Genomic DNA, 27,244 nt, shown 5'->3' with positions numbered 1-27,244 from the left:
GCCCTTTCCTCCCCTGATGTTCCCACCAGCATCCAGTGCTGCCTGTCCCCTACCCTCCTCTGACATCGTGATCCCAGCAGCCAGCGCACCCACCCACCTGTCACCCAGACCTTCAAATCAGAGAACAGACGCTCCATGCTTATTCCAGGCCCCATCCCTGGGCCATTCTCCCTCCTTCTGTTACACCCACTTATGGTCTAAACTCTCCAGCAGCCCCAACCTGACGCCCAGAGTTTCTTCCAAGTAGCTGGATCCTCTTTTTTTCCGTGTCCCCCAGCTCCTCTGAGCGATTGCTCTAGGCTGGGTTACCTCTCAGCAGAGTAGGTGTAATCTCTGCACCTTCCTGATGACCCAAGGGCTAAAGCAGCTGGCCTTCTGCCTTATATCACGGAGGATCATCTTAGCTATCCAGGGCCTTTTGGCAGAACCTACCTGTCCCTACAGCCAACGAGTAGCCAGCATCCCCTTCTGGTGCTCTGCTGTCCACAGATCTCTCTGCCTGTCGGGCAAGGCACAATCTCTATCAGAGCGTGGTATGGTTCCAGGGGCAGCAGGAGAACCGCCCCTCAACCCCCAGCTCTCTTAGAAGATGGTGCAAAGCATATTCACCCCTGGGGCCTATAACAGGAGGGCCCTTTTGCCCAAACCACGCCCCCATCTTTCTCCTGTGTGTCCCTTCCCCTAACCCAGGAGGGAGAGAAGCCCTGCCAGCCCTGGGCCTGGGAGGAGCAGCTGCCACCAGACCCCTCCACCTCCCACCCTCATTCTCGACTCCTTCTCCTCAGGCCTTGGCCTTCAGGGGAGAGGGGACAGGGTGTGTTTTAAATTTTCTCCACATGAACAGTCAAGAGAACAGAAGAAATCTTTGCATACATTGGAAAACCCCCATTTCCCAAAGCCCACCCATGACCTGGCCATTTAACTTTTGGTCACACTGGCCGTGGCCTCTGACTGGCCCTGCCAGGGAACATGGGTCAGGCATCCATTAGGAAGAAACAGAAGAAAGGTGAGATTAAATTGGGACGCAGTCCTGGAAAAATCATCTCTATTTTCAGAGGAGAGTTCCCGAAAGGAAGGAGCATGGAAATGAAAAGTATAGGAAGAAAATATGGACACACAGGGCTCTAGTAAAACCAGTCCCAGGAGGGAAGAGGCTGGGTGAGAGGGGTGAACATGGTTGTGAGGGTCTGCTGGGTTTTCCTCCCAGCATCGGCCACACATCTTCCCCGAGGCCCCCAGAGCAGGTGTGGGGAGGGCCTGGCCCATCACCAGGAGGAACAGCACAGCCAGCTGGAGAGATAGAGGATGAAAGGCTTCACTACCTCCCCAACAGTTATGCCCAAGTCAGAGGGTTGGCCTGACTGGGTCCATAGAAGGACCCCAAACGCAGGCTCCCAAATCCAACCCTGCCACTCCTGCCCTTCCTCCCTGCTGGAGGAGGATCCAAGCAGGGCTTTAGAGCCTTCAGATCCTTGTGGTCAATTCTGGCTCACTGCTGACACTCAAAGATATAAATACTGCCAGATGCATAAAGATGGGCATGGCCCAGCCACAACTCTCAAGAGACTCTAAGACAGGAAAAGATGAGAGCCCTACAGATGTGGTAAAAACTCAGGCCTGTCCAATTCTGGAGTGCATGCTCTTAATTGCCTCTGGTATCTATTAGCTGTGTGACCTTGGGTAAGTCACTTAACCTCTCTGAGCACAGGTTTTCTCATAGATTGAAGGTGTTAGACTAGGGTAGTGTTTTCAAACTTTTCCAGCCATATTATCCTTTCTTTAAATGAAATCTTAGGGAGCCCCAACCTGTTTATTGAACAGCCCTAATTTGATGGGATACAGCCATGACCAGCTTTACCTTTCTTCCAACCACTGCCTTCAGACATCTCCGTTGAGCCTCCGCTTCCCATTCCTTAGTGCCAGCTCAGGCAGACCTTGGTCACTTTTAGCTGTTAAAAAGTCTAACCAGTCTGTTTCAGTTTGAAGCTTCAATCTGATGTCCAGTATGGTGCCCATATCTCTCATTCTCCATTTCTCTATTTTGGCTTCGACCCAAGGTCTGAAGGACCCACGATGGGGAGCACAGGGTCTGCTGTTTCCTAGCTCCTCCCCAACACTCTCCTGGGTCTCCATCTTCAGTTGGGACAGGGAGTAGAAAAGGGGGCAGTGTCTCTTTACTGCCTGGGTTGGCTCTGGTCCTCTTGGGCTGTCAGTGCCCTTGGTCCTTCAGGTGTCCAGATACCACCTGCTTGGGGGCCTACAAGACCCTTCCCACGTGGTGCTGTAAGGTCTCCAGCAGTCAGGCCTTTGAGACAGGCTTCTGGCCAGATGTCTCAAGCTAGCGTGGCCTTCCTTGGTGCTGGGCACATAGGAGACCCACCCATTCTTGCCCCAGCCGGCATTCTTGTGCTGCACTCGGAGGCTGGCTGCCCCTTGCTGCCGCAATCTGTCCTGCCCTCTCTCCTGGTGCAGTGGCACAAAGGCCTCTGCATAAGGGTGTACCCAGCTGCGGAATAAGAGGTCTGCTTCCCCTTCTCATGGGCACCTGACATACCAGCACGAGGCTCCACTGGAGGCCCCTCCCTTGGCTTGGGCAGGGGCTGGGAGGATCCTGTCCTCTACGGGGAGGAGCAGGGAGGTAAAAGCCGCGGACTTTCCCTGGAGCAGTGACTCCTTACCCCTGCAGCACATTCTCTAAGTGCATGAAAAGCTGATTAAGAAATTCCCGTGTGCTGACCCCACTCCAGGCTAGTTAACTCAGCATCCTGAGGATGGGTCCCAGCATCCTTTGTTAACGCTTCCCGAGGTGACTGTAAAAGGCAGCCAGGGTTAGGAACCACTGCCCTACTCCAACAAATCCCCACCAAATGACAGAGGCAGGACCTGGGGAGCAGGTCACCGTCCTGCCCCATGACCCGGGAAGGTCTGGGTCTCCCTTTAAAAGGTGGTGGGGGAGGCTTAGGGCCTGGTGCCCTTAACTTTGGGGTTTTAGACACAAGTGGAAAGTAACAGAAGGGTTCCCATACCACATCCTACCACAAATATTCTTCTGTCCTGTCTTAGCAGCAGAACCCTTTCTTCATTTGAAGTCTTGCCAGAGCCCCACGGATGACTCAGTAGGAGCTGGAGTATCTGTCTGAAGCAGGGGTGGGCCCTAGAGCCGGGCAGCATCGGAAACCCCATGGATGAGCCCCTTCAGCTCAGTCTAAGAACCTTCTGTTCCTATGTTAGATTGGAGAGGGGGAAAGTGAGAATGGAGCCAGAGACATAGGCACAGGCTAGGGAAGCAGGCCAGGTGGAAACCCACAGCAGGTTGAGGGAGGGCCAGGGTGGGCCAGGAAGGGCACAGGAGAGAGGAACCAGACTCAGGTGGGGCCTGCTGACCTCCCAGTTCTGCCGAGAGTAGCCACCCCTGGCTCTGAACCCCCAGCAAGGTGTGCTCCTCCCATATGCCCCTGAGCAGGGGGAAGAAGAGAGGCAGTGGCCCCAGGACCTGCAGCCGCCACTGCCACCAGGGCCGCACAAGGAAGGGCAGGAGGAGAAATCCAGCACAGATGAGAAGCCCACCACAGAGCCCCTCTTTAAGGTCCTGGACACGCCTCTGAGCGAGGGTGAAGAGCCTACAACGCTGCCGGCCCAGGTGGACCACGGGCACAGCGTGCAGATGGAGGGCTACTTGGGCCGCAAGCATGACCTGGAGGGGCCCAACAAGAAGGCGTCCAACAGGTGTGTGGGGGAGGGCCGTGGGGTAGGAGGGGTGGGCAGCTCCCAGGGACTTCAACAGAGCAACATGGGTATGCTTGTGGGCGAGGATGCCCTCTGCCTCTAGTCTGAGAGCTCCTGGGCATTCTCTGGGACAGCCCGGGGGCTGCTTGGCATGATGGGAAAAGCCTGTCTTCCATTGTGGTCCTGAGTTCAAATCCTATGACCTGGTACTAGTTACTCAGCCTCTCGCTTGTAAAATGGGGATGACGGGGGCAGCCCGCCTCTTCAGTGCAGATGCCATGCCTGGCGCGGAGCAGGAACTCGGTGAACGCTAGCTGTTATTATCCCAGGGCGGGGTAACAGGTAGGCCTTAGCACTAACAACACATCCTTGACCAAGCCCCACTTTTTACCCAATCTGGGCCCCAGTTTCCCCAGCTATAAAATAGGAGAGGAGAAAGAGTTGCTATGGTCCCTCCTAGCAACCATATGACTCTGAGGAATTCATTCAGAGGCTGTGTCGTTTCCTGACCCTGAGGCAGTCATGTCCTTGGGTGTGGTCTACCCAGGGATGCCTAGACCCAAGGTCTCTGGAGGCTCCTGCCTTCAGGTAGCAGTCCAGGGTCCCAGAGAAACAAGGCAGCATCAAGAGGCTGAAGCCAGCCACATTCCCAGGGCCCACTGGCAGCGTACAGAGAGAGCCTAGCCTGGGGGACATGCCAAAGTTAATTCAAATTCCAAAAATCAATTGGGGGGCCCAGCCAACCTGAAGAGGTTTACTGCTTATATGGAAAGCCTGCAGGGAAAGGGAAACTAGCATTTATAAAGTACCTACTGTGTGCCAGGCATTATGTTAGGACTGATAATAGCTTCTCAAACCTCCTATGATATTGTGGTTTCCATTCTCCAGATGGAGAAACAGTCTCAGAGAGGTTAAATCATTTGTCCATTTACTCCAAGACCAGCTCCTCCTTTGCAACTGCCTTCCTTGGGCTACAAGCTCCGAGAAGGTGGTGAGGGCCAGAGGAAAGATCCCTGAGCTGGTGTCAGAAATCTGGGCTTTGTGGAATGGCTCTGCAGCCAGCTTTGTACAGGTCAGGTTCTCTCTTTGACCTTCCAGTCCTTCCTCCCTACGTGCCCTGCTAGTTCTCCACTTTTCTGCCTTCTAAAGGGACGGAGGAGGAAAGGAGGAAGAGGAGGAAGAAAAGCTTAATGTTTCTCAGTACTCATTACTGTGAAAGGGCAACATGTTCCCCATTTGTCAGGGAAGGAGCTCAGGTGAGCCCACACATGAGCCCATGAGCCTGCTGTTCTCACCAAACATTTCAGCTGAGATGAGCCTTGATTTACACCAATACATTTCTTTAAAAAGTGCTAGTACAGGATACCAGGCATATATCATCAACAAAACAAAATATCACTACCAGCAAAACAAAACCCTGCTCTGTTCACGTTACAGTTCTGTAGTGAGACTCAAATATGCTGGTGGCTATGGAAATGCTTTGAAAAGTTGTTTATACTATTGGTCTTAGACTCAATAATTCTACTTCTAGAAATATATCTCAAGGTAAGATCAGAGTTACAGGCAAGGATGTTTATCATACTGCTATTTAAATCATGGATAAAATTTCCAGTATTAAAAGGTCCATCAATAAAGAGATTATTTATATATGTGATAGGATACCATATAACTATTCAAAGTTATTTTCAAGAAATATTTGAGAATCCAAATATTTGAGGATGGGGAAATACTCATGATATAGTGTTAAACTTAAAAGCAGGACATAAAATTGAATATACAGTATCATCCAATTTTAGCCATATATGTGAACAGAAAAAAGACTAGAAGGAAATACATCAAATGTTAATAATAGTTAACTTTTGGTAGTGGAATTACGTGCAGATGATTTTTATTTGCAATTTTTTAAACAGTAAAATGTATTACTATTGATCAGGGTAAAATTGGTATAATTCAGAAAAATGGTAAAGCTATGGGAACTGATTATAGAGATGCTGTATCAGGACTGTAGGTGACCTGCCTCTCTGTACCCTCACAGGTCCTGGAACAACCTGTACTGTGTGCTCAGGAATAGCGAGCTGACTTTCTACAAGGATGCCAAGAACCTGGCCCTGGGGGTGCCCTACCATGGGGAGGAGCCCCTGGCCCTGAGACATGCCATCTGTGAGATTGCTGCCAGCTACAAGAAGAAGAAGCACGTCTTCAAGCTGAGGTGAGGCCCCGCCTGTCCACTACCCCTTCCCTGGTTTGGCATAAGTGGCTGGACAGGGGCCCACTCTTTGGGACCAGCTTCAGAACTGAGCTGCCCTTCAGGGATTTTTCAAGTCAGAGAGGCTGGTGGTACTGATTTTTGCTGTCATGGGGAAGCTCAGGGGGCTGAGGGATCAGATACAGAGGTGGCCACGCAGGAAACCCTCTGTCCTCCTAGGCTGAGCAATGGCAGTGAGTGGCTTTTCCACGGCAAGGATGAGGTAAGTGCAGGGCTGCCTCGCCCAGACCCCCACCAACAAAGGGGCAGGTGGAAGGGACGCATGCCACTTGACCTCAAGGCTCACTCAGGAGGGGCTGTCCTAGAGGCACCGTCCTTGTGGGGCCCTGACCCTCCTGCCCTGTAGGAGGAGATGCTGTCCTGGCTGCAGGGCGTGAGCACCGCCATCAACGAGTCCCAGAGCATCCGTGTCAAGGCACAGAGCCTGCCCCTACCCTCCATCACCGGCCCCGACGCCAGCCTCGGCAAGAAAGACAAGGAGAAGAGATTCAGCTTCTTCCCCAAAAAGAAGTAGCCTCTCGGGCACCCCGCGGGTGAAGCCAGTGCGTCGGGCCTAGCGACGAGCGGGGACGAGTGCTTCCCTCCTCAGCCGGGTCTTCCGGCTGCCCACGGCCTGGCCGCCGCTGCCTGCCGCCTGCCTGCCCCGAGTCGCCGGCCGGGCCCCAGGCCCCGGGCCCCGCTGCACTGCAATAGCTGCCTTCGCGCCACCACCCGGCCCGGCCCGGCCCACGCCTGCCTCCGCGCCCTCTGCCCGCAGCCCCGGCGCCCCGCACACGGCGAGCGCGGGCTCCAGGGACGGAGCTCCCAGCTCCGCCGGCCCTCGGGGCCTCCGGAGCTGGGGTCAGGAGACGGTTTTCGAGGCCCACGCCCTCCTCTCCCCGCCCCCCTCCCGGGCTGAGGGGCGCCAGCCTGTCCCAACCCCCCTCAAACATAAGCTGGAGAAGAAGGCTGATGGGGTTCCTCAGACGCTGCCCACTCCCAAAGCAAGTCTTGCTTGGGGTCACCTCCTGCTAAGTCGCAGCCAGAGAAAGGGAAAGGGAAAGGGAAGAGGACACCGGAAATGCCCGACCTGCCCCTTAGGGGCGTGAGGAAGGAGGCTTCAGGTAGCTCTGGGCCAGGGGCTACTGGGGACTGACGGGACACGACAGCCTCCTCCCCGCTGGGCTTCCTCAGAACGGGGACTCTCACCTCAGGGGCCACCGCATCCCCTCCTCGCTCCTCCTCCCACCGAAAGTGGGGGGCACCCTGCAAGATCGATGGGTCCTAAGTGCAAAGGGGCTCCCGCGGCCTCCAGCAGCCCTTGCTGCCACCCCCGATGGTGGCAGGGAGGACCAGGAAGCTCTCAAGCCAGCCCTCTTTTAAAACTACAGTTGCAGTTTAGGGCTCAGCCCAGAAGGAGGTAGATAGGTCTCCACACTGCCTAAGGCGCTGCCTCTCCACCCTGGGGTCCTCCTGCACTCCCAGCAGCTGCCAAACCAGCAACATCCCACTCGGACGCAGGGCCCTTAAGGGAGACAGCACAGGTCCCCAGGTACAGGATAGACACGGCAATGCCTGGAGTAGAGTATCCCAAAGCCAAATATCCCATGTGTTCTGTCTGCAGCTGGTACCACCTGAGGGTGCTGGCTGGACCGACAGCAAATTTCATGACCCGTCACCCTGGGGCGGCAAATGTGGCCACACCTGTGTATTTATTACGACCCACGTAACAACCCCAGACGGCTGGACAAATGCCGGGGCCAAAGCCATTAAGGTGTGGCGGGCACCCTTGCTTAGCTCCTCTGGAAGGTCCCGGCCTTAAGTCAGGGGGCCACATGGGTATCTACCCCACAATCCCAAGCACAGCCAAAAGGGGCCCTGCAACCTCTATCCCCAGGGATAGCTTTCCCTGTGCTGCTGAGGTCAGACTTCCAGACGGAAGAGACCACTAGTTCCACAGGGATTTTTCTCCGCCACACTCTGAAAGCAATACAGCTCCAGCCCAGCATCTTAACTGGGGTTAGGTCCAAAAGAGGGGTTAAGTTGCAGGCAGCAGGCATTTCCCCTGGGTAGACCAGAAAGGTCCCTGGGGCCAGCAGTTACTGTTTCCATCACCTTCCCCATGGGAAGGAGCCTTAGACACACTGAGATGATCCCCCGGAAGCGGGTGAACCTCAGGCAGAAATCACAGGCATAGGCATCCAGAGTCACTAGGCCTTCCCAGGAGCCCTTAGTGCTCGAGATCAATACCACCATGTCAAGGGAAGGCGATGTCAGCAGACGAGAACCACAGGAGGGACGTTCTCTGCTGGAGCCTGACAGGTGGTCCCACTTCTGGAGCCAGGGTCTTCATTTGGCCTCTATGCACCTAACCCTATGGCTCTCTGTGCATCCACAGGGGACCTAATCTATACCACCCACCAGCCTCCTTTGATACCTAGGGAAACCAAGGCAGGAGGCAGTGAGGTGATGACACTCACCTGGCAATAAAGAAGGCCTCTGGTGCATCTGAGGGCATGTCCTGCTCCAGGGCAGATAGTGGCAAGAGTCTCCCTCAACTGTTCCCATGGGCCAGTCTTCAGGGCGCCAAGAGACTAGGGGCCACCCTCTCCCCTCCACGTGTGCCAAAGCAGCACCTGAAGTGAAGAATTTCAGCAAGCAACTCCACAGTCCCAAGAAAGAAAGGGCCTCCAGGAAAAGCTAGGATTTCACCGCCCCTGGGCCCCCAGACTGGGCAAGGGCAGCAGCCGGCTGCACGTGACCCACCATCTACTGCCAGCTCCCCACGCATCCCTCCCCCACGCCACACAGGCCCCGAGACATGCAACTCACCGGACTGAGACTGCAGGGGCCCAGCTCTGGGACTCTGTGCCACGTGGGGGGCTAAGCTCCTGGTGCCCTGGCAAGGTTTCTTTTTTCCCTCCTTACGTTTTCTATTTTGTAGTTCTTTTTTTTTGCGGTACGCGGGCCTCTCACTGTTGTGGAGCACAGGCTCCGGACGCGCAGGCTCAGCGGCCATGGCTCACGGGCCCAGCCGCTCCGCGACATGTGGGTGGGATCTTCCCAGACCGGGGCACGAACCCGTGTCCCCTGCATCGGCAGGCGGACTCTCAACCACTGCACCACCAGGGAAGCCCTGTAGTTCTTTTCTTTAACAGTATCCCCAAACAGCTCCAGTCTACACCAGCAAACCAGGATTCCTCCCCAGGGCAGTTTAGAGGAAGCTCCTTCTGGGCATGGTCAGGTGGTCCTCCTTCCCTCTCTCCTTCCCCTTTGTCCCCTGGCCTCAACTGACTGTGGCTGAGGGAGGTAAGGAGGGTCCTCGAGCTTCCTCCCCTCCACTAGCACCCATAACAGGAGGTCTGGGGCAGGGGCGGCAGGGGCTCGGCTTCCCCGCCACCCCACTCCTTCTTCCTGCCTATCGGAGAGCAAAGAGAGTCCCCAAGGCTGGCCCTGGATCGCCGTCCTCCCTTCAGTAGGAGGGGGCAGAGATCCAGAGGACCCCATGGCTCGGTCCCTTGGACAAGTAAGCTCAGGGAGGATGCAAGGGAGGAGGTGGCTGCAGAGGACTGCCACCCTGCTGGGCACAGACCACGCAATCTGGGGCTGGCCCTGGGGCCGGCTGGGCCTTGGCCTCCACCTGCTCAAATGTGCTTCCACCAACCAGAGGAAACCCATTTACTAGTTTTTCTAATAAATCAATAATGCTCCATATTTCCGTTTCTTATTTGACTCACCTATTTCCCTTTGAACTGGACCAAAGCGGGCTGGTGGATTGAGCAAGGCAGAATCTGTGAACACAGGACCGCCGTGGAGACAAGAGGCACAGCCAGACCCTGGCCCGTCCTTGGAGTCTTATGGGAACAACTCTGCTGGCACCTACGTTCTGTGCTTCACTTGAGACCCTGAGAAAAGCTCGCTGCAGGCCCTTCCCCATGGAGCTCAGGACAGAGATCTGAAAATCAGAATCCACACACCTGGGGTTCATCTCCGGAGGCACAGTTTCAATTGGTCTGGGTGGGTGAAACCTAGATATCAGCATTTTTCAAAAAGTTCCCTCCCCTGATGATTCCAGTGGGCAGCCAGTCAGAACCACTGAGCTGGTCCAGGGTTCCCAGGTATAACCTAGAGGGCTGTGTAAGGATCACCTGGGGAAGGTGCTGACTACTACTCCCCAGGCCTCACCTCCTGAAGAGTGTGAGTCAGAGGATTTGAGAAGCAACAACTCATCCATCTTGTTTAATTTACAGAGGAGGAAAAAGCGTTGAGTTTAGGTGACCCGGCTAGTTAAACGCAGGGCTGGATCTCCTGACTCTCACTCTAGTGTGTGGCTACTCGTCACCGTCAGAGGCTTGTCTAGTAGAAGCCAGCTCTCTCAGCGACTGTGCAAGTGCCCACAGACCATTCTGACCAGCTGGCAGAACATGGGCCAGCCCTGCTCTGCTTCTGCTCAGTAAAGGCCTCCACTTGCCTCTGATATTCCCTTGACCTCATCAGACTCAGCAGACCCATCTTCAGGCTGAGTCCGTCCTCCTAGGTCAGAAGACCTGCAAGACAGCTCTACCACCTGGCCCTGCAGCCCCACTCCTCCCAGGCCCCAGCCAGAAGAAACAGGGCGAAACAAGGCTGGTCCACCCAGGGAAAAAAAGGCAGAAAACCCAGTCAGAAGTAGGGGGCATACCTACGCCTTTTGAATCAAAGACACTTTTGAGAATAAGATGAAGGATGAGGCTCCATCCCAGAAAAAATGCATCTGTGCCCCTCACCCAATACTGCCAGCCACTTCAGATATTTCTAGGCTCCAAGTTGAGAATCCTTGCCCCCTAGGATGTCTCCTGGGAACTAGCAAGGGAGAGAAGAATAAGAGGCACCAGATGTGGAAATACCTGCCTGTTAGAAAAATGTTCCACCCCTTTCAGTCCAACTTTGGCACCTGGGGAAAAGAGCTAAAGGCTGGCACGGTGCCCCCTGACATTACCCCAGACAGGACGCCAGGCTGCAGGTAGACAGAAGCCCGTGGGAACAGAAGCAGCAGAACAAGTCCCCTCCCACACATCCTGCTGCCCCAGCCTCTCCCGCCAGCACCTGGGGCCTTGTGCTTGGTGAGCACCTGTGGAAGCAACACGCCCACGTCCCGCTTCCCCCGAGACAGGCCTGGGCACGATCGCCTCTCCCCAGCCCGGCCAGACACCAGTAAGGAGACCACTCAACAGGTTGGTTGGTCAGCAGTGGTTATTACACCATTGGCAAATAACAAAATGTGTGTACATTAGTGACAACCACGGGGCCAGCAGGACAACCCACAGAAGTACCTGAACAGAGTCCACGACGTTCTTCCCAGGAGGGAAATCAACAACAGAACACACACTCACACACACACGCGCGAGCACACCAACATACCACAGGGTAGAAAGCAATAAATTATGGGCCTCGTTCCTGCCCAGATCCTAAGAAAAGGCACAGTTAAAGAACAAAGCCTCCCCAGGCCACACTCCTGTGTGTCCCCTGGGTGGGCCCTCAGTCTGGCAGCGGCCAGGCAACACTGGAGGCCTGAGCAGGGCTCGCTCTCCCTGGGAAGAGATGAGCTTAACTATCTGGCCTCTTACTAGAGAAGAACTACATACAAGGGAAGCGGCCACACTGGCCTCGGAGGGCAAAGGGGCTCGCAAGTCACTGGCGCGCCCACGGCAGGTGAAGGCCCTTGCCCGGTGCCCCAGGGCGCTCTCCCAGGGGCAGCCTTTCTGAGGGCCCCGGGTGAGCACGGTGAACCCAGGCTGTGATCGAGGATGCCACCGTTCCTCCCCGTCCCTTGGCACAGCTGCTCCCTCCCCCAGGACTCAGTGTCAACCCATGGAGTTCAAGGCCTGGAATTTCTCCCGCAGGCTCCTCACTCTGCCCTGCTGGCTTGGGTCTGCCAGGTCCCTGGGACCCTCTTCTTTAGGCCGATACTCTGCACACTCCTGGAACTCCGGGCCCTGCCCCGCCTGGGCTGCTGGTGAGCTCGGTCCCCGCCCGCTGGCTGCCTCCAGTCCCGCGTTGGGGCCGGACAGGGGCCCCTTCTCCATGATGACCATCCGCCGGCTGTCCTCCAGTGTGAGGTCTGCGGTGACGTACAGGGCCTCCCCTCCACCCGGCGCGCCTGGAGGTGACCCCGCCAGAGGCTGAGGCTGGACGACCCCTGGGCCTGCCGGAGCCCTCCTGGCGTTCAGGCTGCAGCAGCGGCCCACCTTCCCCGACAGGGGCGGCTGCGGCTGCATCATGTTCTCTGGCAGCGAGTGGCTCCGGTTGACGGGCAGGTTGTGCGGCCGGCTGCCCTTGGCCTGGAGCGCCTCGTCCTGGGAGGCGTATTTGGAGCAGAGCTCTCGCACGTCGGGCCAGTTGAAAGTCTCGGTGTCCAAGGGGCTGAGGGGGCTTCGGGGGATGTGCCAGGCCCCAGGCGAGGTGGTCCTCGGGCTGGTGGCCGAGGGGCTGAAGGAAAAACGCCGCGGAGATACCTCCCTGGCAGAGCCGGACTTGGGCGGGCTGTGTTCCTGGGCCGTGGGCTGCTCGTGGTTGAAGAGAGACAGCACTGGTTTCCTCTTACCTGTGAGGAGACAGTGAGCCGCCTGAACCCCTGTGCAGGAGGGAGCAAGAGGACATGAGGGCTCTGGACTGACCTCAAACTCCCCTTCCAGGCGAGGCTGGTTGCTGGGGGTTTGCGTGTGATGCGAGAGAAACCTCACTGACCATCCACGGCGCCCTTACCAAAGGGAAATGGGAAGAATGAAGAAAAGGGGGTGGGGTGGGGTCAGAGGTCAAAGGAAGAGACGAGAGCTTCTGCTCTCCTGGAAAACAGAGGCCTGTGGCCACAGGCCCTCTGCTCCACAGAAGGAGCTTGGCCTTGAGTGTTAGACCCGCTCCAGGACTCGCCCCAGCCCTCTTTTTGGTAGAGGTCCCTTAGGGGGGTCACTTTCCCAGAATCCAGCTGGCTCCTAAAATGTGCTTCCATCCCAGGCTTGCAGGCAGGGCCCTCCGCCCCACCCCCTTCATACCTCTGCCAGCAGATGGTGCTCCAGCCTCCGGCTGTAGGTGGGGGGTGGTAAGAGCCACCTTTTCCCACGGCTGCGGTGGCCTGGCCGTCACCGACTTGCTCTTGATCCGGAGGCTGTACTGGCGAGCCAGCTGGTAGACCTTGCTCTTGACTCGCTCGCTCACGTGGCTGTCCATCACGTGGGAGAGCTGCAGGATGCGGGGGTGTAGCGGGGTCACCAGCTCCCCCTGGGTGCCGCTGCTCAGCTCCTTCACCAGCTCCTTCAGCTCCCGGGCCAGGTGGGCCGGGCTGGGGGGCTCAGTGGGGGAGGCACGCTCTGGCGAGGCAGCAGCCGACTCCTCAGTGATGGCCCCCAGCTCACGGTCCTCCAGGATGAAGAGGGGCTCGTGCAGGTCAAAGCTATTGGCCTGGCCTTGGCCTGGTCCCTTCGCAGGGCTGCCCTCAGTAGACTCCACTTCCTCCCAGATCTTCACAATTTCCGAAGACGGGCGGAACTCAGCATCTGTGATGGGAGCTGGGTCCCCAGCACAAGCCTGGCCTGGTCCTGGGTAGTCAAAGAGGGCCCACGAGGCTGCCCGCGAACCCACCTGTCTCTTATGCCCCAGCGGAGCCACTGGCTCCGGGTCTGGCCTGGGAAGGCTGTTGATTCTGGAGACTGAGTTTCTCACCAATCCTTTGGGGATGAAGGAGAGGCTCTCCCGGCGCCGGACACTGAAGCCTGCATCGTGGTGCTCTGCACTTTCATAGTAGCTCTTGATTTTGTCCAACAACAGCCGGTCTCGGGAAGAAAGCTTCGATTCCTTCGTGCAGGAAGGCCTGTCTGGCTCCGCTGGGCAGCCTGGGCTCTGGGTCTCTGTCCCGTTGACAGAAGGGTCGCTCTCTGCGGCCACCCCCATACTGATGTCCGCTTCTGGAGGGAGCTGAGAGCCCAGGGTGTCTGTGGTGCTCCCACGTCGGGCCAGGCCCTTCTCACTGTCCTCTAGGCTGACCACACTGCTGCTCCGGCTGGTCAGCCTCGGGGTCCCGAAGCCGCTGGACTTGCCGTCCTCCAGCGCCAGGCTGCTCCGCCGAGAGAAGCTGCTGACGAACCGCTCGGCAATGACGCTGGCCTGGTCCAGCACAGAGGGAGGCAGGAGGCTCTCGGGCTCGTGGGCGGCCCCCATCTCCTCCTCCTCGTCCTCACTGCTCAGGACCTTAGGGTCCTCGGTGCTGTCGGCCACGATGAAGTCCACCATGTCACCCGGGGGGTCCAGTCCCAGCAGCAGCTGGTGGGTGTCAAGCTGCATTTCTAGGACTTCTGGAGCCTCTGTGTCTGAGGGCATCTCCTCGGTCCTGGGACCTTCCATGGCAGCAGACACCTCCTGCTCTGTCCCAGACTCAGGGTCTGGCTCAACCTGGGAGAGCACAAAGAGCCCATATGAGCCAAAAACCTCCCTCATGTGACCCGGGGGGATGTGGGGACAGCACAGCCTGCTCAAAGCCTAGTGAGAGGGGCTGTGGTTTAGGACTGCAGGCAATCAGAATAAGCATGACTCAGGAGTGGGCAGCAGGCCCTTAGGGAGAGGATGTCCCTTAGTCACCCTGCAGCTGGGGTGCGGGGCCCACATTCTCAAACCCAAGAAAAATTCTAGGAACACAGATGGGGTAAAGTGGTGGCACCTCTCAGTGGCAGCCTGCCTGCAAAGTACAGGGACAAGGTGGGAACATGCAGCATGGGGTCAGAGCCACGGCACCAGGACTCCCCTGCCTGAGGGGAGGCGGCTCCCCTCATGGGGGCTGTTCTGGGTTGAAACCCGGGCCTAAACAACTTCCCTGAGGGGCCAGGGTCTCCCGTGTGGATCAGGATCCAGAGGGCAGTAGAACCACGTGCTGGAATCCTGCCAGAGGGTAAAGACGGGGATGTGGCTCCTGCCAGCCAGCCTCCGCCCCTGTGCAGGACTCTGCATGTGTGCAGCAGATGGCAAGGAAGGGAGCAAAGTTGGCAGCTCTCTCTTGACCACCTTGAAGGTCATTTGAATCATAAAACCAGCCAGTACAGGCAGCTTTCCAGAGGAATCTTTAAGGAGAACACAGGATAACACTCTATAACCTGAGGAATCAGACCCAATTCCAATCGTTCTAGTCTAGAACCTGCACAGTGGGACCCAGGAGCCAGGCCTGTAATGTCCAACACAATGGCTGCCAGCCACACGTGACTCCTGAGCATCTGAAATGTAGCCAGTCCACGCTGCAAAAACCTCATACCAAAGAGTGCAGCATACCTCATTAACAGCTTTTTAACACACTACATGTTGACATGATAGTAGTTTGGAAAAACTGGGTTAAATAATTCTTTAATGTGACTATTAGAATATTTAAAAGTACACATGAGGGGACTTCCCTGGTGGCGCAGTGGTTAGGAATCCACCTGCCAATGCAGGGAACATGGGTTCCAGCCCTGGTCCAGGAAGATCCCACATGCTGCGGAACAACTAAGCCCGTGGGCCACAACTACTGAGCCTGCGCTCTAGAGCCCAGGAGCCACAACTCCTGAAGCCCGCGCACCTAGAGCCCGTGCTCCGCAACAAGAGAAGCCACCGCTACGAGAGGCCCACGCACTGCAACGAAGAGTAGCCCCTGCTCGCCACAACTAGAGAAAGCCCGCGCACAGCAACGAAGACCCAACGCAGCCAAAATAAGTAAATAAAATTTTTAAATAAATAAAAATTTTATAAATAAAGAAAATTACACAAGGCTCACATTCTATTGTCACCGGACAGCACCATTCTGAACTCTTTTCCAATGTCACCCAGGCTTCTCAAGGTCCTGGCTGTGAGGCCCACCCCGGGTTTGTCTAAGCCTCATGAACTTTTCCTTGGAACTCTGCGAGAGCGAAGGACTCCATTCCACATAACCCCCAGATAGCGTGGGGTGGCGGGAAAAAGAGTGCAGGCTTCTGGGTCACAGACCCAAGGCTAATCTGAGCTCTGTCCCTTAGAAGCTGCGCAATGCCAGGCACGTCACCCTAACCTGAGTCTTGTTCTCCCTGGTAGAGCTGGCTCAGGAAACAGAAGGAAGAAACAAAACATCAGGCACGCAGGAGGTGCCCAGTAGATATCGACACCTTACTCCTTTGCCAGGTGGGACAGGCATGATTTAAGTGTCTGGCACACTAGCAGGGCAGGGCTTTATGCTCTATGCAAGGAGCCCTGGCCAAGGGGACCTATAATCTGGTCACTTCCAATAACTGTGCCCCTTGGCCAGAGACTGCATCTGCCCAAAGGAAGAGGCACCTTTTCTAATTCAGAGTAAGAGGCTGTCGGTCGCCAAGCCGCATGCCCACAGGCCAGACAGGCTTCCTGAGGGCCTGAGAGTCCTAGGGAGTGGGATTCCCTGTCCCCGTGGGCCCAGCGGGACAGCCCATGCCTGAAAGCCCCATCTGCAGAGCTGGAGATCTGGGCTCAGGCGCCTCTTCACTATCCCCCTTCCGCCTGCTGGCCACTCACCTCCGGCAGGGAAGACACAGACTCAAAGCTCAGGCACTTCTCAGCGGTGGTTGGAGATCGGCTGCTGGGCCTTCGGCAGCTCTTGGGGTCTTCGGGCTCCCTGCGCCCCTTCCCCTGCAGCAAGCAGAGGGTAGTCGTCAGCTCCCAGGACAACGGGGAGCTGGTCCCTTCTGCATCCCAACCCTGGCAGTATCTCCTGAGCCCCAAAGGGGCTGGGCTGCGTTGAGATCCAGTGTTGAACCTGAGCCATTCCAGAGTCAGCCTGAACTGCCAGGTCTGGGGACTCAGAAATTCCTGCCAGGGGCTTCCCTGGTGGCGCAGTGGTTGTGAGTCTGCCTGCCGATGCAGGGGACACGGGTTCGTGCCCCGGTCCAGGAGGATCCCACATGCCACAGAGCGGCTGGGCCCGTGAGCTATGGCCGCTGAGCCTGCGTGTCCGGAGCCTGTGCTCCGCAACGGGAGAGGTCGCAACAGTGAGAGGCCTGCGTACCGCCAAAAAAAAAAGAAATCCCTGCCAGGCATGCGGCTCCCTGTGTGCTGGCCTCTCCCCCTCCCCCCACCGCGCCCCATTAGTCATGCCCATTGAGTAGCATGCTGGTTAGCACCCAGTGTTGGAACAACGAATGCCAGGGGCTCACCAGGGCGTGACAGTGAGCAAGGTGTTAAGAAGTGCTGATGGCAGGAAGGAAGGAACAAGGACGGAGGGATGAGAAGGGCAGGGGAGGGGACTCTTGGACGGGCATGCGCGTGCCAGGGGGCATGCAAGGAGGAGGGGGAGATCGAAGAGACACCTCACCATAGCGCCCCGGGAGAAAAGTAAAGCGTTGGCCCGATAGTGCCAGCAGTGGAGGGCGGCCAGCAGGGAGCTGGCAAAGTCGGCTACCTGCTCCGCCACTGCCAGGCTCTCCTCCTCCTCCTCCTCCTCCTCGCCTGGGGGCTCTGGCCCAGCCCCCTGCTCGCAGCCTTCATGCCCTGCCAGGTCCTTCAGGGAGACCTGAAAGGCCTGTTCTTCCTCCTCCTCCTCCCGGGCAGCCCCTTCAGCCTCCGACTGCAGGCCCCGAGCACAGGGGGGCTGTTCAAAGTCCAGGAGCATGCCAACACTGCCCGCATGCTGTTCAGAGCACAAGGCCCCCTCGTGACAGGCCTCGGGGCAGCCCCCCTCCTCCTGCAGCAGCTGGGGCTGGGGAGGCTTCACAGAGAAAGCCACATCTAGACCCCCCACCCCTGGTCTCCACTAGGCTCCCACGTGAAGCAGGGGGTTCTCGAGGTGGGAAGCTGGGACTGGGGTCTGCTCAGGAACTCAGGATCCAGAGAGGCCTGCCTGCCCCAGGGAGAGGGCAAAATGAGAGGATCCCGGCCGGGCCGGCCACCACCAGGGTGCCACTCCAGGAAAAGGGTACAGAAGGGTCCCCTGGGCAAGGGCCACGGCTTATTCATCTCCGTGACCCTCATGACAGAGCCTGGCGCACAGCAGGTGCTCGACAGGTGTTTGTTGAGTGAAGGAAGATGATGGGGGCTGACCTGGGCTGTCCCCCAAGGCTGTCCCGTGTGCCCCTGGCCTTACCTTCATTCCTGCTGCTCTGGCTGCTCCGCCACCACCGGGTCCCGGCACAGCGGTGAGGGGGAGGGGGAGCGGAGATCAGTAACCCGGAGAAAGAGCCCCCTCACAGAGGCCTGAGGCCCAGAGCCCCTGGGTGAGAGCGCGTCAGGGGCTCTGCTCCCAGAACCTTCACCAGGTCTCCCGGGCTTTCAAAGGAATGACTGACAGACCGGGAGCCGAGGGTGCAGAATGGCACGGTCACTCGCTCCTGCTGTCACCCAAGGGCAGAGAGACAGGGTGCAAGGTGTGCAGGGGGAGCCCGGACAGCAAGGGGTGAGGCCCACTTCCAGGGCAGAACGAGGCAGAATCCCCTCTGAACTGTCCGCGACGCCCACACCCTGCTGGTCGCCAGCTTCACCCTCCCACCCCCGCCCTAGAGCGCACCTTAAAGGGGGTGGTGCCTGTCCACCCCTCACTCACTCACCTTTCTTGCTGTGTTGCCTGAGCAGATGTCTGGATGGCTCTGATGAGGAAAGCGAACGGGCAGTCAGAGCAGGCCTGAAGCAGCCCGGCCTGGCCCTGGTCCCACGCTCACAGCGCCACACACCCATCATCAGCTCAAAGTCCACTCCAGCGGGGCCCCCCACAGCCCAAGGGCCTGAAGGAGGCTGCCCTCGCGACCAGCCCACAGGGAGACAGGGCCCGGGCCGCTGCCCCCACCCGCCTGGGGACTCTGCTGTGACCCACAGCCAAGAAGCAGCCCCGCCCCCCATCCTTGCGTTAGCACACAGCCCGGGGCCCTCAGCTCCAGGGCCACAGCCCCCTGCTGCCCCCTTCAGAATGACGAGCCTCTCTTGAGGGCCCTGGCTCCACCGCAAGCCCCACCTTCCTTCCCTGCACGGAGCACATCAGCGCCTTAGCTACACCCAACGCCAAGCCCCTTCACAGCACCCCAGCTGGAAAGCAGAGGTCGCACCCGACTTTCTATGGCCCTTAAGGCCTGGCACCGTGAAGCCTCGCTGCCTGCTGGGGAGTGTTGCCCGGTTGTACAGGAGCTGACCAGGCTCTGAGGACAGAATACAAAACACATCCATTAGGCTGATGGTGTCAGCACCTCACAACCCACCTTTTTTGGGGACAGACCTGAGATAGGGAGGCATGTCTCAAGGAACCTGTCTACAGAACCTTGCCCTTAGCCCATATTGCCCTTGACGAACTGGCATTCAGTGGGAGGCCCACTATAAACTTGGAGCCACAAGGAAAGTCTATTGAGGTCTCTCAGCTGTTCCTGGACAGGAGAGCAAACTGAAGAACTTTTTTCTAAATGTGCATGGGCACACACATACCTACACTCTATCTGCACCGAGGTAAGTAGATATCCAATTGTTTTTAGAGTGAGAAATACAAAATGCTCTTCTCTTTCACTTTAAAACTTGTAATCAAGAATATTTAATAAGCGGACTTCCCTGGTGGCACAGTGGCTAAGAATCCGCCTGCCAATGTAGGGGACACGGGTTCGAGCCCTGGTCCGGGAAGAGCTCACATGCCACGGAGCAACTAAGCCCGTGCACCACAGCTACTGAGCCCACGCGCCTAGAGCCCGTGCTCTCCAACGAGAAGCCGTGAAAAGCCCGCGCACCACAACGAAGAGTAGCCCCCGCTCGCCACAACTAGAGAAAGCCCGCGTGCAGCAACAAAGACCCAACGCAGCCAATAAATAAATAAACAAAAGAATATTTAATAGGTGACAAATAATGACAACACCACCTTACTTATCCATATAGTGTACTTATCTGTCCATCCCAGCTCTCTGGAAGTAGGAAGCAGAAAAGGTCCAGAGGCAGTCAGAGTAGATGGCTGAGAGCAGGCCCTAAAGCACTTCCACTGGCCTGTATCCTCCCTCTCATCCACTCACTGGCCTGCTTTTACACACGCTTCCCGCACATTAAATCGATTAATTTCTAACAGAAGAGGGAAGAAGGAAGGGCTACTAAAGAAAAGCATGCCAAGACTGATAAGGAGAACTCTTCAGTGTAAAGATGGACACAACACCTCAATGCCAGCTGTCTCTATGGCAATCCACAGCCCCGCCTCCCCCCAAGGCCCCAGAGAACGGAGCTGTTCACACGCCACAAAGATGCTGCTACACTGACCCCAGAAAGGGAAAAGTTCGACTGTGTGGGCCTCCTCTATTTTATAAGGCTCAAGCGTATGAAGCATGTTTTAGAAAGATGTCTGTTTCATAACGATTAAAACTAAAACATGAAAACAAACAAAACCCAACTCTTAGCGTTTACAGGCTAAAATCTCAGCCTTGTGGAAACCTGAGCTCTGAAACGGATCATTTCCTGAGTGCCTTGCTTGCTGCAGTTTGGAAGCTGACGTTATGACAGGTAGTGTTACTATTACCACCATCACCACAGTCACTCACTGACTACCTCCACGTGTCAGAAGCTTCCAGTTCAAAGCTATGGCAAGTTAAGGGGGAATGTTGGACAGGAGAATTATAGGAGAAGAAAGGAAAGGGGGGAATTCCCTGGCAGTCCAGGGGTTAGGACTCCGTGCTTTCACTGCCAAGGGCCTGGGTTTGATCCCTGGTCGGGGAACTAAGATCCTGCAAGCCAACTTGGGGCTTCTAACACATGGCACCGTAGAACTTTTGCAACCATGGCAAGTTTGCCTAGGGTTCGAGATCCATCAGCAGTAATACCAAACAAAACAAAAACACAAAAGCTTTCCAAAGACCGCTCAGCTCCACCCTCCAGAAGACCAAAGCCCGAACATCAATCCACACAGCTGCTCTGAGGACCCGTGAGTCATGCCAATCAAACCCAACTCACTGCGGGGATCCCAGTCAGGACACATCTCCCATCACTCCTGAATCTTTCTCTCTAGGGGTCTCTGAGATGGTTCTCACCCCAACTCCCACCTCATGTGTAAGTTTGACAAGTGCCTGGCTGAAGCCAAATCCATCCCTGGGCCTCGACTGAAGGCGAGGGTAAAAACCGAGGCAGAAAACACACACGTTCACCACTACAAGAGCCGAGAATAAAAGCAAGGTTTTCTCTTTTCAACAGACGGTTCACTCCAATACCTCCAAGTACACAGCAGCAAGCCATCATGTGAAAGAAAACCCAGGAAAGCAGAACTTTTCCCTGAGACCCAAAGTAAATATTTCCTGTCTGGATTTGGTGCCACTTGAAATCTAACTCATTTTCCCCACGTCCTGCCTCTGCTCTGTTCCAGAACTGGGCTGGGGACCATCCATGACGTCTGCGCGTTACTCTGGCTGACTCCCAGTATTCTAAGGTTTTGATCGCAGAGGAGCTAAGAAGGGGGGCCTTGGAAAAGGAGGGCTGTCCAGCCCTGGGTAGGCAGGAAGGGCCCAGAGGGGCCTGGTGGAAGGCAGGATGCTACAGACACACCCCATTTACCCTCCTTCCTGCCCTTTCCCAGGATTTCCGGAGGGTGAGAGCCAGCCCCAAATGCTGCTGCAGAAGGTTCCCCGCATGGTCAAGGGTCCTGGAAAGAAGCCTCTCTGCCCGCACAGCCCCTGCCTTACCAGACTGCCGGCGCCCCTGGTGCACATGGGTGAACGCCTCATCCTGGGAGGCCTTCTTCAGGCGCTCTGGGCTGTGGCGGTACCGATTGGGATCTGCACCCAAGAGAGACAACCAGGCCTTTGGGATACCATCAGCCTTGGCGTGGACTCTGCCCATTCCTGACCACAACTCTGCTGCCCAGCCGAGCTCCAGGAGCCACAAGACTCCAGAGCTCCCCCCTCTTCCATTTTCCGTCCTCTTCCATCCAGGAGCACGAGGCACAGAGTCCCAGCCACCAGCAGCACTGAGCCCTAGTCTTGCAGTAGACCCCCAGTCCTGACAGAAGGAGCCTCCCCACCCTCCCTGCTCTCTGGAATGTAAGTATCAGGCAAAGCTTCCTCAGGTCTGACCTAGAGATGTGCACCATTAGGGACAAGGCAGGCAGAAAGGGTACACTTACAATAGGAATCCATTTCCAAGATGGCTTCTTTGGCCTGGAAGGGAAAGGAAACCCACCTCGTTGCTACCCTGGTACGTGCCGTTTTCTCCCTCGGCCCAAAGACTTACTCTTGCTGCACCGAGGACAGTGGCATCCGCTGAACTGATCCCCACTGTCCAGCGGGGCCAACGTCCAGAAGGTGAGGCCCCAGTGGACCCTGGAGCTGGTTCTGAGGGACCCTCTCCCTGTACCCCATCAGGAGCCCTGGGAACTCACCTTCTGGGGGATGGTGGTATGGTGGTTCTCCAGGATGAGCCTCTTGATGTGGTGAGTCCAGCTCCGTTTCTCCTCCACAGTTTTGGCCTGGGAGGACCCGAGGGAGAGGGTGCGGGGGTTATCATGACAGGCCTGAAGCCAACCAGCGTGCGCTGGGCTTCTGCCGAGGAGGGCAGAGGCCAAAGAGGGCCTGTGCTGGGGGCTCTGTGAGGTTACCTTGACTCCTCAGCACAAGCCTGAGAGGTGCCCACAACGACCTCTCCCTTCCAGAGGGAGGCTCTGAGGCTCGCGCCGCAGCGCGAGGGGGCGGGTTCTGTGCCCAGCCCGCGCCCCAGCCCGCCCCTCACCTGGATGTTGTACTGCTGTTTGCTGTGCTTGTAGTGTGTGACGGTGAAGCACGGGGATTCTCTGGTGCTCTCAATCAGCATCAGGGAGGAGCACTGGGGCAGAGGGAGAGGGCAGTCAAGCACGAGGCGGGGAGCTGACCTGGGGCCCCAGCCCCTCAAGACCATCTGGGGAGGCAGGGAGAGTAATCTTTAAGGGTGGAGCTGCGTCCACACCAACCCGGGGCCCGGTGAAGGCGACACGGAGTGGAGCCCGGCCGTCGGGACGGTGGGAAGGGGGCAGGGGAGATGGCGGTGGCCTCGTTACCGGGATGTGACCCTTGTAGACAAAGTGATCTCCCCGCTTCTTGGTGATGAGCAGTGCTTTGTCAAAGAGGAAAAAGGTCTTCTCGTTGCGCACACGGTGCACGCGGAACGTGCCCTCCAGGACGAGCTCCCCGTAGGTGGTCAGGTCTGGCCCCTTCCAGTTGATGAGCAGAGACTGAATCTCCTGCAGCAGCGAATCCCCGACCCCCAGGGTCAGGGTGCCCGAGACCCTGCTGGGAACCACACAGGGCCCCGGGAGCCACCGCCTGGGTTCTGCAGAGACACACTGCACCAAGGGCTCCCCCCAGAGAAGCCCATCCTCCCCGACACCACCCCTCAGCTCGCATTCCCTCTTCCAAACCCCGCCCCACCCCTGCCTGTCCCTCCAGATACCGGCCCCAGAGCACCTGGAGCCGGACTGCGTGCTCATGTCTCCTCTTCATGTCGTTGATGTACCAGGCCACGCAAGTCATGGTGTCAATGGCATCCTCTACCACCTCAAAGCCGTCCTCTTCTTCATCAAAATGTTTGGCGATTTCCTGGGCGGGAGACAGGGGCTTAGGTAGCCCAGGCTCGAGGGCCCTGCCCCTCCCTCAGGCCCTGTGTACTCGGGAGCACCCTGGGGTTACCTGGAGTAGCAGGTGGTACTTGAGGATGCGCTGGACTGGCTTCAGGAGGTAGGAACCCAAGGGCAGTGAGTGCTGCAGCAGCTCCTGCCGGTCCCGAAAGAACTTGGCCTGCTGCTTGTCCTGCATGCACTCGGTGAGGGCAGCCACTGAGCTGGGAGTGGAGGAAGGGGCCGTCACCAGGGAAGGCCTGCGTGGGGAGGTGGGGTGCTCTGGACTCGCCAAATGGCTCTGCTTCCCCTCTCCACCCTAATTACTCACTTGGGGTAGTTGTTGCAATACTGGGTGTAGATATCAAACTCTTGGCTCTAAAGAAAGACCAAAATTAGTAATTTCAGGGAGATTCCCGTTTGACTATAAACCTGGGTGTATCACACACATGCAACTGGCCCCCAGAGCACACTCTCCCCGGGCATCTGCAGATCCATCTCTGTACCCATCTGTCTCGGACATGCCATCCACCCAGCAGCCCGTGGCTCCACCCCAAATGCCCTTCCTCTCTGAGGCCGGGCACTCAGCACTTCCCCTGGAGAGAGGCCCCCAGCAAGGCAGGATGGAGGCAAGGACCCCGCTCTTCTTACCCTTTCCACAAAGCAGCTGGCCACAGCCACCGGGTCACTATTGCAGCTGTCCAGGTCTCTGAGTAGCTGGCTGGGTAAGGGGAGAAGGGTCATCAGACACCGGACCGCCCGCAGCCTCCAGTCACCACTACACTCCCTCCCCACCCTCCTGGTGCCCACACACACGCCAGCCCTGGTGTCAGCGAGCCCTGCCCGGGGCAGCCAACACAGAAAGTATCCAGCACCACTGCAAAGGTGGGGGACGAAAAAGAGCCATGCGTTCCACAAGCAGGAGAGGGAGAAGGGACACCAGTACCCACCTTGGGAGGGGACACAGCTCCTCTGCAGGCAGGGGTCAAACACACAAAAGCAGACATTAAAGGGGGAAGGAGAGAGGGGGAACTCGCAAAGAAACCAAGGCCCCCAGTTCAGAAGGATGCAGGAAAGCGGAGAGACAGGGTGAGTCTCCCAGCACTGCTTGTTCTTAAATGGGGGCTCTAGAGGAAACCTCAGTGCTCCCCCTGCCTTCCCCTCCTGTGCTCCTCTTTGCCCAACCCCCCCCACCCCACCCCCCCACCTAAGTCTCGCCTCCGTCTGCCCTCCCAGCTTGACCAGCAGGAAGTCCCTCTGCCCATCTTAAGGCGCCTGGGGTAAGGTTCCTCCTGTCCTGTCAATGCTGTCCCCACAAGCTCTGCTCCTCCGGACCAGTGCCCTCTCTCTGGAGAGTCTGGGGGCCCCGGGAGCCACTCATGTGTGATCTTCGTGGAGCCCCTTTGCCCTGAAGCAGCCCCTCACCAGGCCTCGCTCGGCCTCCCTCATCCCGCTTTGCCCGGCTTGTGTGTTCCCCTAATGGGTCAGATCACCTCCAGGGAGCCCCGACTTCCCACGGAATCAGTGGGAAGGAGGAGGAAGAGATCTGCACTGGGCGACCAAGATGAGAAGGACAAAGGGGCCACGAACGGACAGGGGAGAGCACATCACGTGCAAGGGTTCAGCAGTCCCCTGAGGGGCGCTGGCCCAGGCTGGACCCAACATGAACACAGCCTCAAATGAGCACATCAGCCCCAGGGCACACGGTCCCACAGGCCCCCTCTCCTGCAGGGAGCTAACTATACCACTGTACAGGGATAGACCACCCTTCCCCACCCTCAGGGATCAGACCCTGGCCCACGTGTCACAGCCCACGAGACCAGGGACATCCGGGGCTCCTCCCTAGGCCCTGAGATGGGCCTCACAGGCAGAACATGGTGCGTGTCAGGCCCGCTCCATACCTGTTCAGTGCATAGATGCTTTCTATGTTCCCAAAAAGGGCACTGACTTGCTCCGGGTTCAGCAGCCCAGGCGTGTCAATGATCTTCAAGAGGTAGTCCTGCGTGGAGTGAGGCGTCAGGGCCCAGCCCCCCCAGGCACGATCCTGTCCCTGCCCGTCTTCCCTCTTCTCCCCCAGCCACACCTCATTTCTGTACTGCATGTTACAGCTATGACACAATTTCACAGACATCACCTACTGTACTGGGTTGGATAATTCCCCCTCAAAATTAATATCCACTTGGAACCTCAGAATGTGACCTTATTTGGAAATAGGGTCTTTGCAGATGTAACGATTAAGGACCTTGAGATGATACCATACTGGATTTAGGGTGGGCCCTAAATTCAGTGACTGGTGTCCTTATAAGAGGACACAGAGAGACACAGAGAAAGCCATGTGAAGACGGAGGTGGAAACCGGGGTGATACATCTGCAGGCCAAGGAACACCAAGGGTTGCCAGCAACCTCCAGGAGCTAGGAGAGCCCTGGCACGCACTCCCCCCCTCAGAGCTTCCGGAAGGAACCAACCCTGCCAGCATCTTGATTTTTGACTTCTGGCCTCATAAACTAGGACAGGATAAACTAATGTGCCTTAAGCCCCAGTTTGTGGTTGTCTGCTAGGCAGGCCTAGGAAATGAATACACCTCCCTCTGAAGGGCAGAGAGCTCCCTCACACGTTCACCTCGCCCAGTGTGAAGCACCCGTACATGGCCCTGCGAAGCCCCGCATCTTCAATTTATGGATGAGGAACCTGAGGCTGGGCGCTGTGGGGGTGGTTTACGCAGGTGCCCAAGACCCCATAAGCAGGAAACAACAGGGCAGGAATCTGGGCGCGGGCCGGGTGGGGTCCAGAGCCAGTTTCTTCACTGCGGTTCAGTCTCCGCTAGGCACAGTTGTCCCCGCTCCCTATCAGGGGTGCCTACGCCCCGAGCATCTGCAGGAAGTTCTGCTGGCCCAAGCTACTGATCGGACCCCAAGTCATAAGGCAGCGTGAGCAGCCAGTGGCTTCCCGGGGCCAGAGCCGTGAGGCCTCCCCACTACGCCATGGGAAGCAGCTCCTGGAGACAAACATGTCAGGGACAACTTTCCTTCCCTGGGTGGAAGTGGGTTTATGCGCGAGAGCTGGGCCACCCGAAGCCAGAGGCCAGCCCCAGCCCCAGAGGAGAGGGGGATCCCCTCCCAACCTTAGCTCCAAAGCCCCGCCGGGGGCGAGGGGTGAGCCTCACCTCAACGATGCTGCGCAGGTCCTGCACGTACGTGCGCTCCGTTTCCACGATTTCCCGCACTACTCGACCCACGTAGCTGAGCTTGTGCGCAGGCGCCACCGACGCCCGGCTGTTGAAAGGGGACAGGGAGCCCCTCACGCTCAGCCAGCTGCTGGAGTTGTTGTTGGGGAGACGCCGGCCGCGCGGGGAGCCGGCCCCGTTCTCGGCCGAAGCCTCGGAGCCGCTGGGCTCCTCCATGGCCCCGCGGCTGTCACGGGAGGAGCCTGACGAGGAGGTGGTGGAGGTCAGGCTCACGGGCCGCTCCTGGCTGCCATCTTGGTGGAGCGAGGCAGAGACGGGCATCCTTGCATTGCTGCCTGGTGGGGGCGCTCCAGGGAGGTTCTGCGCGGGACAGACAAAGGGCAAACCTCTGGAATCCTTGCAGAAACAGAAAGTAAAAGGGTGGCTGCCAGGGGCTGGGGGAGGAGGGAATGGGGAGTTACTGTTCAATGGATACAGAGTTTCAGTTTTGCAAGATAATCAAAGTTCTACGGATGGCTGGAGGCGATGGATGCACAACGATGGGAACACTTAAAAATGAGAATTTTATGT

At 57.4% G+C, this 27,244-nt stretch overlaps 2 protein-coding genes across 12 annotated transcripts in view; one reads left to right on the top strand and one right to left on the bottom strand.

Annotated features, from left to right (window-relative positions):
* SPTB (spectrin beta, erythrocytic) overlaps positions 1-8,934 on the top strand; it is a 124,981-nt gene extending 116,047 nt beyond the window's left edge. Inside the window, 4 exon segments of the mRNA XM_032618660.1 lie at positions 3,464-3,726; positions 5,762-5,935; positions 6,152-6,194; positions 6,339-8,934. Coding sequence (XP_032474551.1) covers positions 3,464-3,726; positions 5,762-5,935; positions 6,152-6,194; positions 6,339-6,506 — 648 coding nt within the window. The 3' untranslated portion in view covers positions 6,507-8,934.
* Positions 8,935-11,185: 2,251 nt separating this feature from the next.
* Positions 11,186-27,244, bottom strand: part of PLEKHG3 (pleckstrin homology and RhoGEF domain containing G3) — a 42,734-nt gene continuing 26,675 nt past the window's right edge. For 4 of the 11 annotated variants that reach the window (XM_032618689.1, XM_032618697.1, XM_032618684.1 and 1 more), the window contains exons 2-19: positions 26,654-27,034; positions 25,391-25,488; positions 24,141-24,210; positions 23,821-23,867; positions 23,563-23,713; positions 23,341-23,472; positions 22,935-23,117; positions 22,631-22,795; positions 22,284-22,370; positions 22,029-22,062; positions 21,589-21,681; positions 19,003-19,092; positions 18,511-18,549; positions 18,051-18,070; positions 17,283-17,597; positions 16,487-16,600; positions 13,003-14,395; positions 11,186-12,554 (exon numbers count right to left, since the gene is read on the bottom strand). In XM_032618689.1, coding sequence (XP_032474580.1) covers positions 11,815-12,554; positions 13,003-14,395; positions 16,487-16,600; positions 17,283-17,597; positions 18,051-18,070; positions 18,511-18,549; positions 19,003-19,092; positions 21,589-21,681; positions 22,029-22,062; positions 22,284-22,370; positions 22,631-22,795; positions 22,935-23,117; positions 23,341-23,472; positions 23,563-23,713; positions 23,821-23,867; positions 24,141-24,210; positions 25,391-25,488; positions 26,654-26,995 — 4,113 coding nt within the window. In that variant the 5' untranslated portion in view covers positions 26,996-27,034 and the 3' untranslated portion in view covers positions 11,186-11,814. Of the gene's footprint in view, positions 12,555-13,002; positions 14,396-16,486; positions 16,601-17,282; positions 17,598-18,050; positions 18,071-18,510; positions 18,550-19,002; positions 19,093-21,588; positions 21,682-22,028; positions 22,063-22,283; positions 22,371-22,630; positions 22,796-22,934; positions 23,118-23,340; positions 23,473-23,562; positions 23,714-23,820; positions 23,868-24,140; positions 24,211-25,390; positions 25,489-26,653; positions 27,035-27,244 lie in introns of those variants that run through there. The other 7 variants (XM_032618673.1, XM_032618669.1, XM_032618677.1 and 4 more) reach the window with 7 other exon arrangements.

This window comes from Phocoena sinus, chromosome 2 (genome assembly GCF_008692025.1).
Source record: "Phocoena sinus isolate mPhoSin1 chromosome 2, mPhoSin1.pri, whole genome shotgun sequence".
In the NCBI taxonomy this organism is placed as follows: Eukaryota; Metazoa; Chordata; class Mammalia; order Artiodactyla; family Phocoenidae; genus Phocoena; species Phocoena sinus.
This window is presented reverse-complemented; position numbering and strand designations above follow the sequence as displayed.